This window comes from Arachis hypogaea, chromosome 17 (assembly GCF_003086295.3).
Source record: "Arachis hypogaea cultivar Tifrunner chromosome 17, arahy.Tifrunner.gnm2.J5K5, whole genome shotgun sequence".
NCBI lineage: Eukaryota > Viridiplantae > Streptophyta > Magnoliopsida > Fabales > Fabaceae > Arachis > Arachis hypogaea.
This window is the reverse complement of record NC_092052.1, coordinates 38,142,352-38,157,435: the sequence shown is the minus strand read 5'-3', so window position 1 is coordinate 38,157,435 and position 15,084 is coordinate 38,142,352. Positions and strand designations below refer to the sequence as shown.

Below are 15,084 nucleotides of genomic sequence, written 5' to 3'. Positions count from 1 at the left end.
GTAACCTCTTCCCCCTTTCCCCTTTACTTTACGTGTTTTCTTTCTTTTCTTTATTTTTTTTATTTTTTTTATTAAGAGTAATTTGGTAATAAAAATAAAAAATTAAAAAAAAAAAAGACGATTTTAAAACAAACTGAAACCTCAGGGACCATTTTGTAGCGAAAAAAAGGTCGGGGACGAAATAAATTTTCGGCCTTTACGTTAAGGACCAAAATCGTACTTAACCCTATTTATTAAATACAAAATTTTTTTATACTTATAAAAATATAATATTTCTTGGTTAATTTTGTTATATTTTTAAATTATTTAGAGACTTATTTATTATTTATATTTTTAAAGGTTATTTTTGTGAGTGATATGAACTTTTGTATATCATTTTAAGAATTTACTTTTAGTATATTAAAGATGAGAGAAGAGATTGAAATGTTGTGTAAAATTAAAACCCAACATTATGGTTGAGAACAACAAATTAAAGTAAACTTATATTTCAATAGATATTATTGCAAAATAAGAATTATACTAAAAATATTTTATTTAAAACGCACCATTTTCATTAAAAGTCCTTCAAATATTAACATTTTAATTAAAGACAAATATGAAATTATGAGAAGCAACTAAGTATTATATAATTTTGTTGGTAAAATTTGTAGAAGTATTTTTAAACGTATTTGGGATATTTTTATATAGGTTTAATTGCTCTATTGGTTCTTATAGTTTTACCAAATTTTTAATTGGGTCTTTATATTTTTTTTCTTTGATTTGGATCTCTACACTATTTTTAACTTTATAATTACGTCATTTTCATGTTAAAAATGTTAAAATTAACATAATATTTTTACCAAAATATATGCAGTAAAAAATTTAATGAAGTTTTTAATTATAAATACCTTCAATTGACGAAAAAATATCCCGTTAACTCTAATATCTTTTATACTAAGAAGGACTTAATTATAAAATTAAAGCAGTGTAAGGACTCAATCGAAAGGACAAAAAGTATAAAAACTTAGTTAAAAATTTGATAAAACTATAGGAATTAATAGAATAATTAAACCTTTTATATAATGATCGTTATAGCTTCATAAAATATCTTTATATAATTTATTAACAAGAATATATACTACTATATGACTATATCCGCTTTTCATAAAAATGTTATTGTATTAAATTGAATTTCAATAAAATAGCATATTTTTAGGGTATTATTAATATGATGATATTTTATTTACTAAAATAATTATTTAATTATAAATATATTTTTATCCTCAAGTAACATTTATATGTTTAATTTTATTTTTATTTTTAATATTTGATTTCAATTTAAAAATATTGAAGACCACTACTTTATGTAAAAAAAAGGGAACGAAAATAAAATTGTTGATCACCTAATATGTTCTCTCAATTTTATATTTCAATATTATGGCCTAAGCCTAAAGCCTTTTTCCACCGTGAATCTAATTTCTCACTTCCCCATATATATATATATATATCCACAAAAAGCAAGAACGAGGGAATTTACGAAAGAAAACAGGATATTCGAATTATTATACAATTTAAAAGTGTAAGAAGGGAAACAAACATTTTGGGGTATTAATGGAAATTTGTATATACGCGGTATTTATTTAAATTTAATTTGAAAATTATAGATATTAATTTGATCTGCACATTAATAGAATCGAATTACGGATTTTAGGTTGGTATCTGTATATCTGTAAATCTGTAAAAATAAATAAATAAATAAATAAATATTTTTTTTTATATTTTATTTCAACTAATAATTATTATATATATGTTATATTATTTTATTTTTATTACTTTAAAAAATATATTTGATAATATTTTAAGAGTAAACATACATGTATAAAAAAATAAAAAAAAGAATTTTATTGATATTTTTAATAAAATTTAGCTTTTAAAAATATTTTTATATTTTGCGAATATATTTGATATTCGGTTTGATCCGATCCGTAAATGTACAGATTAGATCTAAATTTAAAAATTGCAGATATTGAATCCGATCTGATCTAATGATTTTGGTATAGATCAAATAAAAATTTTGGTCATATCCAATCCAATTCTTATTCACCGAAAACATTTAGAAGGTAAATTATATAGACTAATTTTTTTTAAAAAAAAAATATTGATCAAACATGTGTGTTATACAAGTTATTTGACATCAAGTGAGTTTCACTCTATCATAAATTTTTTTTTTTTAGAATGTTTTGTCTAAATTTTTTTTAATTAAAAAAGTTATTGATGTTTTTATTAAAAATATTTTCTTTTAAAATTTTGAAAATTGCTAAGCAGAATTTCTGTCTTGTTTGTTATATTTTTTTCAAATTATTAAAATAGAAAAAGGACATCACTGTTTTGTTCTTTATTTTTTTTTTAAATTAGGAAAATAAAAAACGATTTTGCCGTTTTGTATTTTAACGAATTAAAAAATTAAAGTTGCAAACTTGCAGCACTTTCACAATTCGGTACAACACATAGGGACGGACATAAGGGGCGAGTGGCGGCCTCGGCCCCCAACTTTTTTTAATAGTAATAAGTTATTATGTATAATTTAATTTTTTTAAAAAAAATATTTAGTATTTAGTCTAATATAAATAAAAGTTCAGTCTAATTTAAATATTAATAATTTTTAATATCTAAAAAATAAGTAACAATATTAAAAAAATATGAAAAAGATATTATTACTAATATTTTTTAATTAAATAAAAATTTTTAAATCTCATAAAGTGAATTCTTTTTTTTCTTGTGGCTGTTTTTTTTATTTGTTTGGTATTAATTCTCTCTGTTTTAACTGCTATAATTAAGAGATCTTTTTCAACTATGAATATTGTGAAAAATAACTTAGAAATAAAATAAAAGATGAATTTCTTGCTAATTATCTTTTAATTATATTGAAAAGAAAATTGTTAAAAATTTTGACACAAATTCTATTATCGATGAATTTTATGATACGAAGAATCGACCACTTCGTTAATAAAAAGTATACACATATTTTTTTACTTTAAAATATATTCTCTATCCGTATATTTTTATAATACATCTTATATTATATAATTTTTTTACATAATTTTTAATATTATATGTGTTATTGGCCCCCCATAATATCATTTCTGGATCCGTCCCTAACAACACACATAATATATCATTTTTGGAGATAACACCCATCACCCAAAAACAATATATAGTAAAAAAAAAAGGTAAATTATATTATTTTTCCCTTGAATTCTTGAAGGCAGAGGGGCATCAAAGTAAAAACACGCATTTTTAAAATCATAAGCATATGCGCGGTGTTCTTCCCATTCAATTTTCAACGGATATTTTTCCCATAACTCAAATCGCATCCACCTAAAGCAGAAAGGAAAGCCAGAAATCTCAATGGCTTCTTCTCTCACGGTAAGTAATGCTCAACTCCGATCTGTTTATTACCCTGAATTTTACAATTTTTCTTTCAACGTAATCCTCACTTCCAACTCGCATGTTTCTTTCGACGAACGTTCTGGCATTTTTTTTCTATTATTTTCTAATCTTATCTTATTTTCGTGGTTATTGTTTCGTTGTTGCATGTTTCAGGGAAAATCTAGAGAGGTTTCATCCCGGATCCCTGACAGTCGCGAACCTCGGCCAAGTGGTATCTTTTATATTTGTTTATGTTACAAATTTTATTTTATTTTATTTTTAATTTTTCTTGAATCTTCTTGGTGTTCTACTATATGTTTGGAGCAGTTGGTGGTAGGAATTTCAAGGTCCTTATGGAAAATGAACGGATTAAAGTTGGCAATGTGCTCATGTAAGTGTCTTTTGCGTGTGTGATGGATACTGTATAATTTATGCGTAGTTATGCTTACAATTTATTTATAAGAAAATAATTTGAATCTCTTTTTAGGAAATCTGTGAGAGAAGCAGGTGCAACTTCGAGGTATGTCCTACTTTCTGATTTTGGAAGGCATAAATTCTGCTCTTTGAATTTTTGGTAGAGCGGAGATGAGATTGTCAAAAATAGTATAATACTTACTTCTGGAACTGATTGTTAATTGGTTCTTCTTTGTTCTCGTTATATCTAACAGTGAATGTTTTCGGTTTCGTTTTGTTGTTTAATTCTTTGGGATATTAGATACATTATAAGGAGGTGTTAGTTTGTCGAGCTTTAAGAATTAAACTTTTTCTTTGTTTAGATTCTTCCTAGGATTGGAACACTTGTAGGGCATATATGAGTACAAAGCTGCTATGGTGCTACCTTGTTTTATGATTTTGTAAGGCAAGGTTTGATGTTGTTGCCTTCTTTTGGAAACCAATGTGACACATGTTATGGCAGAATGGTCGCTTGTTTTCTTTAGATTGTAATCTAAGTTTCTTGAGTATAAAGAGCAATCTAATACTCTATTTGTTTTTTCTCCCACCACTTTGCAATTTATGAAGAAAGAGTGCTACAGTAGCTGGTAATCCTAAGGTAATTTAATTCTAAACTTAACTTTCCAAATGCTAAATAAAGTGTCTTTGTATTTGTGCCTTTGAATTTTTTGTTATGCGATTTCTTACTCACTGTATACATAATTATTTTGTAACTTCACTGGTGAAGGGAGGCTTCAAAAGTATGGATAAAAGCAATAGCAAATATGTTACTTCTGGTAAGTTTTAACTGGACTAGTTTCCTATTACATTTTGAAAAAATATGTTTATGTTTGCGAAACACATTTGTCATTTTCTCTTATGTTGGATGTTGGTAGCAAATACAAATGTGAGAAAGGCATTGGCTGATGTTAGTAATGTTCAAGGAAACTCTGCAACAAATATTGGACGTGACAGCTCCAAAATGAAGTGAGTATCTTCATTATTCTGTTAAGAGATGGAATGTTTGCAAGTGAGTGTAACTTGCTTCGTATGTTGGATGACAGAGATACTGCTATATCAACTATTTTGTCTAGAGATGTTTTGAATTTATGATAGGTCCAGTGGCGAGCTTAACTTTATCCCTGTTTTTAATATTTTGTTTGAAATATAGGCAGGCCTATGGTATATAAGAAGAAATTGTTATATTATTTTTGCAACATAATTTCAAACAGGTTAACATAACATCTTTACTTTTGCTTGAATAAGATAAGATAGTATATTATTTCTATGTCACTTTATTCCGTCCAAACATTGTTTTCTTTACTGCTGAATATTATTTGACTTTTGTGTCTTATGTGCTTTCTTAGGGGTTTAGCAGGTTCAAACATTAAAAAAGGGGGTGGTATCACCTTGAGGAAATCCTTCACGGTATGGAAAATAGTTATTGGTTACTATCTGTTATGTCTCTTTTCTGTTTTCCTGTTTCCTTGTTGCTTTGCGTTTTCTTAATTCTTTGGTAGTAGTCTCTTCTATCTACCGAGTCATTCGTAACATTCTCCACATAATCCCAACTTTCTTCCTCCACCTGGCTTTTTTAGCTACCCCAAATTTTTACTATTGTATCCCTCTCATACTTTTAGTTATTGTATAGTTGAAATACATGTAAACAAAGAAAAAAGCTCTTTCTCCATGAGTGTACTAGAACTTTTCCTCTTCCACTAGACCTATTTAATGTTTATGATAACCCCTAATGATACAATGAATAAAACTGCACCTCTAAACTCTAGGAATCACTTAATAAGGCATACAAGTTTAGGGTGAAATGCTACATAACAGTTCATCTTGATGCTATAGTCTGAGAGGTCAGCAAATTGAGTAAAAGAAAGAAAGTTAGAAAATGCTGCTCAGAAAGAGAGAAAATGAACCATACATTGATACAGTTGAAACTGGATTGATGTTAATCTAACCACCTAATTGTCAACTAAATTACACTGTTCATGTGTACTACGTGGAATAGCTGTGTGGGCAGTGAACTATATGTCCTGTAATGCACTCTAACACCCGGGGATGGGTGAGACAGTAAGTTTCATGGAGGTAGAGCAGACTGAAGAAAAACCTATGGATGAACCATTATGGACTTAGATGTAAATGGTTTGTGCACAATTGAGTCATTTGATCTATGTAGCTGAATCCACATAGGGACTAAAAGGTTTTTGTTGTTGTTTCCCTTATTTATATAGTACCTTTACAACAGTTGCATGTTCTGTAATATTGTTTACCTGATACCAGAACTGGCATCCTATGTACAGCATATTTTGGTAAATTTTGGTTTTTATTTCTATCAAGATCGTTATCATATAACAACACAACCTTCTGGAAATGGTAGCCTGTAGGATATAGTGGCAGCAAAGCTATATGATCGGATATATCAGCAGGCATCTAACATCACATTCACACCTGTGCCAATTTTCTCCCACATTTTCTATCATTAAGAAGAACTGATTGTGGAACTTATCCTGTTTTCGGGCGCTGGGACTAGCATGTTATAAAGGCAGCATATATGAAATGATAGCATATGAAATTTGATTTGGTCAACGATTACAAAGTTCTCATTCCTGATCACTTTTCTTGCTTAAATTAGGGAATACTGCAAAGAAATAGAAGCAATGATGTCCAGTCAGATGCTCCAAAGAAAGGTGAATACCTTTCTGTTTGATATACTTTTATTTGAATGCTCTATGTCTTATTAAGGTCTTTATCTCCCTTTCATTGAATTAAGAACCAGGCACAGATGTGAGACCAGCTTCAAAGGATCAGAAGTATAATTCACATGGAGGCCCATCAGTTGTCACAAAAGACAGGTACTCCACATTTTGTCTCTGGTTTGTCACATGACACATGATAGTGGATTTATTGAGGTTCATGTTTATCGTCCCAAGCACTTCACTAAAGAAATTATGTGGCAATTCGTTTTCTTTTAGGTTTGCCAAGAAGCCTATATTACCTACAAATCCAAGGTCTGTGAAGTATTTATTTGTTGATCGATTCTAATTTTTATGAATACAAATATGGCTGAAACCAGAGTATTTATTTGTCCTTTTCAAGTAATTCAAGGAAGTCCTTACCAATACCAAGGAAGTCCTTACCAGCACCAAGGAAGGTATACAGAGCAGATGTGAGTAATACAATGGTTTATCTTTCCAGGCAATACAATATTTTCTCTTCATGTATTTCTTTTTCTTCTTCTGTTCTTTAAATATATTTTTTATTTTATTTTCTTTTTTATGTTACCCCACTTTACTTCATTTTAGGAAAGTGCTGGAAGTTCTGAAACAGCAAAGGCACGAAGTTCTCTCCCCTGTGAGTTGTCTCATGGATAAGCAATCTGTAAATTTCAATGAATTGAGTTATACTATATCTACTAAGCCTATTGTCATTTCAGCTAAGGCAACAGCAAGTAGAAGAGTTAGTTCCCAGCTAACTAATGCAAGAAACAATGTGCGGAAGATACGAGTGAGTGATGGCTTTACTCAAACGTAAGCAATAATAAATTTTGTCATAGTTTTACACTGTACATAAACATTTTGGCTGTTTTAGTTTGTCTTTAAGTTGCAATATAGGATGAATCTAGCAAGTCAACCTATAATGGTGGTAATCATTCTAGAAACATTGGTATTTGGTAGCAATCACCTCAGAAAATACTTAGGTTGCTGTGGCTAAAGAGAGGATACATGAAAGGATCAATATTAAGACTAAAGTTACCGAATAAAGTGATTCATGGTGCTATCAAATTTACATATTGCTAATAATATATTATATGTTAGCAATTAAAAATTATAAGGGAAAGTTGAAAACTTGTAGAATTTGATTCTTTGTTTTGCAGGAATTTTATCCTTGACCATTTTTCAAACACCTAGTTGATATGTGGAGAATGCCTCTATGGCCTAAATTCAAAATAAGGGCAGAGTTTTCATATATTTAATGTTTTCCATCTAAATAAGAGATAGTGAATTATCATTGCACAGTTATTTGCTTCCACAATTTTGGTCTTGTTATAGTCCTACACAATCATGCCAGCAACATGGATTGACATCTTTTTTTGTTTCATTTTGTTGGTATTCTCTATTAAGTAAACTTGTGTTTTTTATTTGTACTCTCTTGCAAGTTAATATTCGATGTGTGGATGTCAAGCAAAAGATCCTTTCTTTGAGCAAGCAAAACCCATGTGTTTTCAAAACATGGGAGTTCCAAAATCTCTATTTACCTGGATGCCGTGGTGTTGTATTATCTGTTACCATATTTTCTTTTACTGGGTGTTGCTTTTAGACTTAGATTTTTCAAGCTGATAACTTATACGATGACATTCGTTGTAACTTTCTTGCAATTCATGTTGAATGCAGGAGTCAATCCAAAGTTTTATATGGATCTTCAAGGAAGTACATCATGGTATGTCTATAGTTGCTGTATTTGATTGAACAATGCAGAAATTGTTTAGAATTACCTTACTATTCTTTGAGGCTAGGCACATTTCTGTACCTATTTTGTATTCAATTTGGAATTTATGTGCCATTGTTGTATAATTCTAGTGAAGGGGAATTATGTAGTGTGCTGAGGTGAAACTCTATTCAGAAAACCTTTTATGTGTGTATGTGATTCCTCTACACATTCTGATACTTTAAAAGGAGAAAGACAAGTCAAAATGGTTCACTCTTGAAATGATAGAAGCTGAATAATATTCTCTCGATGTTAAAGATTGTGCAAATTATTTACAGCATATAGCTATTTATAGAAGATTTGCCATATAATGTATCAAACTGAATTTTACCTTCTTGTTTGCAGCCTCTTAAGACTAAAGTCATCGCTTCTACTGATCACATGACTTTAAAACCTAAATGCATATCAGGTCAGAACATATCACAATCAAATGCTGCAATATTGTCTCAGGATGAGGAAGCACTTCCATTACCTCTTCCAGTGAATGGTTTAGCATCAGTTTCCAATGATGCAAATCAAGGATGTGTTCCATCTGATGGAGAGAAAAATTTGGGAGTACATTTGCCAGAACTCATTCTAATGAAAAAGTCAAGACGCAAAAAATCTTATACTAGTTCATTGATGGAAGGATCTAAGGTTGTTCACAGTGTGTGCCAAACCATTTTTTCCTTTTCATTTTTTATTCAAATTTATGTGACATGTAGCCTTATTTTGCAGCTTCTCAAGCAAACGTGTGAAGTTAGCCAGCAGGATAACCTACCAAATATAGACAATGATTGCAATCATTTAGAAGTACCTGAATATGTTGATGACATATATCAGTACTATTGGGTTAGTGAGGTAATATTCATAACATTCTGATGCATATCAGTGTGCCTCTTTCTCTTTGATGATGCTTGGTCATGTTGTGTTCCAACAACTCTAGGCTTTTAGAGTTTTAGTTGCTTTACTGACTGCAGAATAAGTAAATAATTGAGTAAAAAAATTTGATCTTAATTAATAAGCTGCTTTGGACATTTCTATAAACTTAAATGTTTCTTGCATCAAATATAATTATAGAAAAACTACTATTTCATCCGTGGGGAATGTTAGGGGTGTAACAAAATTCAAAGCCAAACTAGGGAGAACATACATATAATTTGGTCCCAGAATTTAATAATATGATATCCTAAAATGTTTTAACTTGTTCTAACAGACATTTGTTTCACTCCCCATTTTCAGCGACAAGTTTGTTTAGCTTTTAGATATAATATAATTCAGTAGTGACATTTCTTTAGAATTATTGCATGTTTTAGTGGTTGTCACCCAGCTTGTTTTGAACTGTTGAAGTTGGGTGGAAGTCATCCCAATCTTGTAGGAACTGTCATAGCAATTACTACACACCAATACTGTCAAAGTTGATATGCTTAAATGCGTGCAAAACTTTCTATAAGTGCTACACTGCAGATGCAAAATTCTGAGGAGAAAGGAATGAGCCACAAATGTTATTTGATGTTACACTTTTTCAATAGTTTTATATGTTTAAGACATGATGCAAACTTGTCTATTTCTACCACATTGTTTGACTCATTTTGTCTTCTTCTTGATTGGCATAAATCAGATGGCACTAACGTCAGAGCCTATGCAAATTGATGTTATTTGTTTCCCTCTTATTCTGGAATTTCAATCAACATTTTTTGGTTATTTCAATGTGCTTTTAATTAAATGCAGGCGCAAAATCCATCTTTGGCAAATTACATGTGCATTCAGACAGAAATTACACCTTATATGCGGGGCATTTTGATCAACTGGTTGATTGAAGTATGTATTTAGTTCTGCCATCTATGGGATGACTTTTCATGTGTATGTCACTTTCTTTTTCAGTGCTTAACTATGTTTTATGATCATTTTTTCTTTGGATATCATTCTTGCCTATTACAGGTACACATGAAGTTTGATTTGATGCCAGAAACACTATATCTCACAGTTACATTATTAGATCAATATCTTTCCATGGTGAAAATAGAAAAGACAGATATGCAATTAGTTGGTCTTACAGCACTTTTGCTGGCTTCAAAATACGAGGACTTTTGGCATCCTAGAGTATGAATTATCCTTTTTGTCAAACATCTTTTCTTGAAGAAAAAGGAACATGATTTATCATTGACTCTAATGTTTTCCCCGTAGGTCAAAGATTTAATAAGCATCTCGGCTGAGTCATATACAAGAGATCAAATGCTTGGAATGGTATGCAATTGCATTGCTATCCAGTTTTTTATTTTATTTTGGACCTGTAAATGGCTTAACACCCATGATCTCATGGTTTGTGTTCTAACCTGTGGAATGGTTTTGCTACTCAGGAGAAGCTTATTCTTAGAAAATTGAAGTTTCGTTTGAATGTTCCTACTCCTTATGTTTTCTTGGTGAGGTTTCTAAAGGCTGCACAATCAGATAGTAAGGTATATATGCAACTCCGACGGTTAATTGTTCGAATATGGTGTATTGAACCAATATTAATGCTGCTAGGTTGAAGGATGATTAGTTAATTTGGATGATAAATTGGTCGTTTGGTTAAGGAAGTGTCTTATACTGTATAGTAGTTTTCTAAGATTGATGGTTTCTAATTTTCTCTGTCCAGCTTGAACACATGGCATTCTTTCTCATTGACCTATGCTTGGTTGAATATGAAGCTATAGCATTCAAGCCCTCATTATTATGTGCATCAGCTCTCTATGTTGCACGTTGCACTCTGCAAATTGAGCCGCCATGGACGCCATTGCTGCAGAAGCATGCACACTATGATATTTCACAAATGAGGCACTTCTTTCTACTCTTAAAAAAATCAATATCCAAATTCAAAATGTGTTAATTCTTATTCATGTTGACTGTAATTTTTTGTAGGGGTTGTGCCGAAATGATATTGAAACTCCATAAAGCTGCTAGGATTGGAAAGCTAAAGGTTACATATGAAAAGTACTCAAGAAAGGAGCTACGTTTGGTTGCAGCCGTAAGACCGTTGGATAGCCTTCCCTGATTTTAGCTGCAATCTTATACTATAATATGTCAAACTTAAAAAAAAAAATCTTAGAATGTTGTAGCTACATTTGTGATACCATCTTTTATCCATCTATTTTTACAGTATAAAAGTTGATACTAATTTCTTTCAGGTTAAATTTTTCTCTAACAATGTTATGTCAATAATTTTAATTACTTGACAAAATTTAAAAATTAACCAATCAATTATTATGAAATTATTGCAAATAGTACAAATTTTTCTATTTCTCTTTTTTAATGGGTTTGCACTACAACCATCACAAATTCACAACCAATTAAAATATAACTCTCGTAATTGATTATTGGCCACATGAAAGGTTATTTAAAACAGTTGTTATTGTAGGATTGTGTAAAATGTTTTATATTGCATCAAAACTAAATTCTTTTGTACTATAACTGTAAAACTATTTTACACATGCATCCAATTACATAATACTATATTAACAAAAATAACTACCTTTTATATTGACCACATGAATGGCCATTCAAGAAAACAGTTGTAATTGCACGATTGCGTAAAATGTTTTACACCGTCAGTGCATCAAATTAAGAATGTGATTTTGATACAGTGTTAGTGTAAAGTCATTTTACATGTGCATCCAATCACATAACGCCACATTAGCAAAAATAACTACTTTTTATATTAACCGCGTGAATGATCATTCAAGAAAACAGTTGTGATTGCAAGACTGTGTAAAACATTTTTTTATACTATCAGTCCAGGCTTTAGAGAGGAAGTGTGTGTTTAATTTGCTAAAAATATAGTTTATGTTGATCTTAATTTATTGTTTTTGTCATTGGGTTGCTGTTAACTAAATTTTGTTATTGATTAGATGATAATATCAATCAATTTAATTCATTGTTTTGTCATTGGGTTCTGTTTGATCTTAGTTTATGTTTTTGTGGATTTTGATTATTGATGACAAATTTTGATGTTAGCATTTTATGTTTGGTTATTTTTATTTTATTATTTGACTTGTGACTTTGTATTTGGATGATAGTATAATAGTGATTGATGTAATACTTTTGATTTGAATGATATTTTAAAGTTTAAATAAAATTATAATTATATTTTAATGTGTTTTATATTTTATTATAAAACGGTTATTTCGGTTGAACCACGATTGAATTGGTTGAACTAATAAATCAATGAACTAGTAGCTCGAGCGGTTCATAACCGATTCGATTTTCAAAACCTTGGTTCTTACCCCTATCCCTGTGATTGATAATGAATATGCCAAAACCTTTCGTAGACATCATAGGCTATGTTTAAGTTGAGAGGATGAGAGAAACTTTCAGATTGTTGTTGCTGACCCTGAGGAGAGGGTCTGCTTCCCCCAACTTGATAGGTTGGAACGACATTTCATATATGTCTATGATTGTTTTTTCACGAAGTTAGGAGTTACCTTTTCTTTTTCTGAGTTTGAGTCCGAGGCCCTTAAATCCTACAATGTTGCTCCTACCCAATTGCATCCCAACTGCATCCCAACTCTTGGAACTTCTTAAAAATATACCAACTTCTTTGTCGGGAACTAGATGTCCGACCTTTCCTTAAAGTCTTCTTTTACTTCTTTGTGCTCACTAAACCTTTTAGTTCTAAAAAAATGTTGGCTCTCTTTCCGTCCTATTTTGTGTAGAAAAATTTTTGCTATTTTTGATGAGTCCTTCCACGACTCCGAGCTGTAGAGGGTGTTCGACTTTTTTCCTAAATGATGAAGATGAACCCATTTTTGCTTTGTATCGGCAAAAAAATCCTGTGATAGTCAAGTATAACTCGGATGACTTAGACGAGGTAAAAGAGAGTGTGGTCGGGATGTTTCAGGAGTTTTGGGGCCGAGCTCCTTATTTGGATACGAAAAGGTATTTAGGGAAGCCGAGTCAGCTTTAGTTCGGGCTTGGTAGTTTTCTCTTCCTTTTATAGATTTTTCTTGTAAAATTGTGTTGATGACTAATGTGCCCTTATTTGGGTGTTGCAGAAAGGACTCCCAAGTCGGCTACCATGAAAATGCTCCAAGCCACTAGAAAGAGCGTTGTTGCAAGGAGCATACAGCTGAAGAAAGATGGTGAAACTGCCGACCTGTCCTCGCCCTCAAAGTCGGACTCGGGTGCCTCACCCTCTCTAAAGGTTATCATTCTCCTCCCAGCTCAGCCAAACCAGCAGCTCGTCCTTCCTCTTCTACTTTCGAACCGAATCCTAAAAAGCGCAAGTCTTCAAAGTCGGGGAGTATATACGAGCAGGGCTTTGACGGCCTTGCTTGAAGCGAAAAGCAAATCTTTTCACATAGCTATATCCGCATGGATGATGTAGCCATCAGAAGCCACCTTCAGCTCTTGGCCAGAGGTGGAGTTTAGACGGTAGGCATTTGCACGGTCTTGGCTAGGGAGTTCGAGAAGACTCCCCTTAATGCCACTCAGAGCTATTTGGTTACCTCGTAGGCTGAAGTGGCCTCCTTGAGAGAATCCAAGAAGGAGTTGGAGGAAGAGAGGGACGCACTACTTTTCGACCTTGGTAAGCTCGGGATAAAGTCAAACAAGCGAAGGCTGCTCTGGCCATATCAGAGGGTTTGAAGAAGAAAGTTGAAGAGAGTTATTTTTGGAAAAAAAAAACACTTTATTTGGTGGATGAGGTTACTAAAGCCCGGGACGAGTATGCGAAGCTTGAGGCATCTGTGGTTGAGGGTATGAACGAGATGGTTGAAAACCTGAAGACTCAGTTCCGAGTTGTTGCTCCCGAGGTGGACCTCTCCCTCATCAGCTAGACAATATAGTGGTGGAAGGAAAATTGTTGCTGCTCCAAATGATGAGGAGGACACCCCTGTGCCCGATCCAAAGACCTCGGGGGCGCAACTCGGATAGACTTCTCAAATTCCTAACCCTCAATCTGGTGGTGAGCTCCTTCCTTCTCCAACTAGTCCAATTCCCGCGATGCCAGTGTCTGAATATGCTCCGACCTCTTCCAACCAAGCCGAGGATGCTGTCATAGGAGAACAACTTAACCTTTTGTAATTTCTTATAACTTTTTGTAGATTTGAATGACCCGACCTATGGGTCTTTAGTCTTTGTGATAGTTGTTTTTGAACAATTTCTATTTTGTCTTTAGTTGTAGTTTGAATAACTTTTTTATTCTGTTTAAAAAAACATTCCTCCACTATTTTGGTATGAATGATTTGGTAGCAACTCAAAGAGCTCTCTGAACCAAACAGAGAGCTCCTTGGATACAAAATGTTGAAGACGTGCAACGTGGGAGAGCAAGTGTGCCACACCAACCAATTATGTCCTCCCAGGGGCACTAGCTCCTTCAACGTGCAATGTGGGAGAATAGGCGTCCAATGCCAAAACGGAGGTCGTGGGTACGTATCTCCCATGCGTATGCCCAAGTTGTAGAATGTGCTCATTCATGCGTGCGCATGACCCGTGCGTATGCATGATCCCATTTCAACGTGAGATGTAAAACCATCAACGTGAGACGTGAAGATATCAACTAGGTACGTGGGCTGTCATGCGTATGCATGATGCATGCGTACGCACAACAAGAGAATTTTGAGGCATCATGCGTACGCATGAAGGATGCATATGCACAACACCTAGTTCACATGTTTCACGTTGTACGTGGATCCTTCACGTGCGACGTGGGATTATGGGACACTCTCCCGGGACCTCAATTGACCTACTAAGTCCTCTAATTCTTCAACAATTATCTGATTTACTCAAGGCTCA

General features: G+C 32.5%; 1 protein-coding gene across 3 annotated transcripts; it reads left to right on the top strand.

The window, feature by feature from the left end:
• The first annotated feature begins 3,274 nt into the window (after positions 1-3,274).
• On the top strand, positions 3,275-11,479 carry LOC112766841 (putative cyclin-B3-1). Of its 3 annotated transcripts, none has more exons than XM_025812739.3 (23): positions 3,275-3,405; positions 3,583-3,640; positions 3,736-3,799; positions 3,896-3,928; positions 4,429-4,459; positions 4,589-4,637; positions 4,737-4,827; positions 5,208-5,268; positions 6,482-6,536; positions 6,626-6,701; positions 6,822-6,857; positions 6,946-7,015; positions 7,152-7,200; positions 7,283-7,376; positions 8,241-8,286; positions 8,680-8,970; positions 9,052-9,174; positions 10,045-10,134; positions 10,255-10,416; positions 10,501-10,560; positions 10,674-10,772; positions 10,952-11,130; positions 11,215-11,479. In XM_025812739.3, the coding sequence occupies exons 1-23, from the start codon at positions 3,388-3,390 to the stop codon at positions 11,345-11,347; spliced, it is 1,968 nt and encodes a 655-aa protein (XP_025668524.1). In that variant the 5' UTR covers positions 3,275-3,387; the 3' UTR covers positions 11,348-11,479. The 3 variants fall into 3 exon arrangements, with proteins under 3 accessions (XP_025668524.1, XP_025668525.1, XP_025668523.1); XM_025812740.3 differs by having other exon boundaries at positions 6,620-6,701; positions 6,946-7,000; XM_025812738.3 differs by having other exon boundaries at positions 6,620-6,701.
• Positions 11,480-15,084: the final 3,605 nt, after the last annotated feature.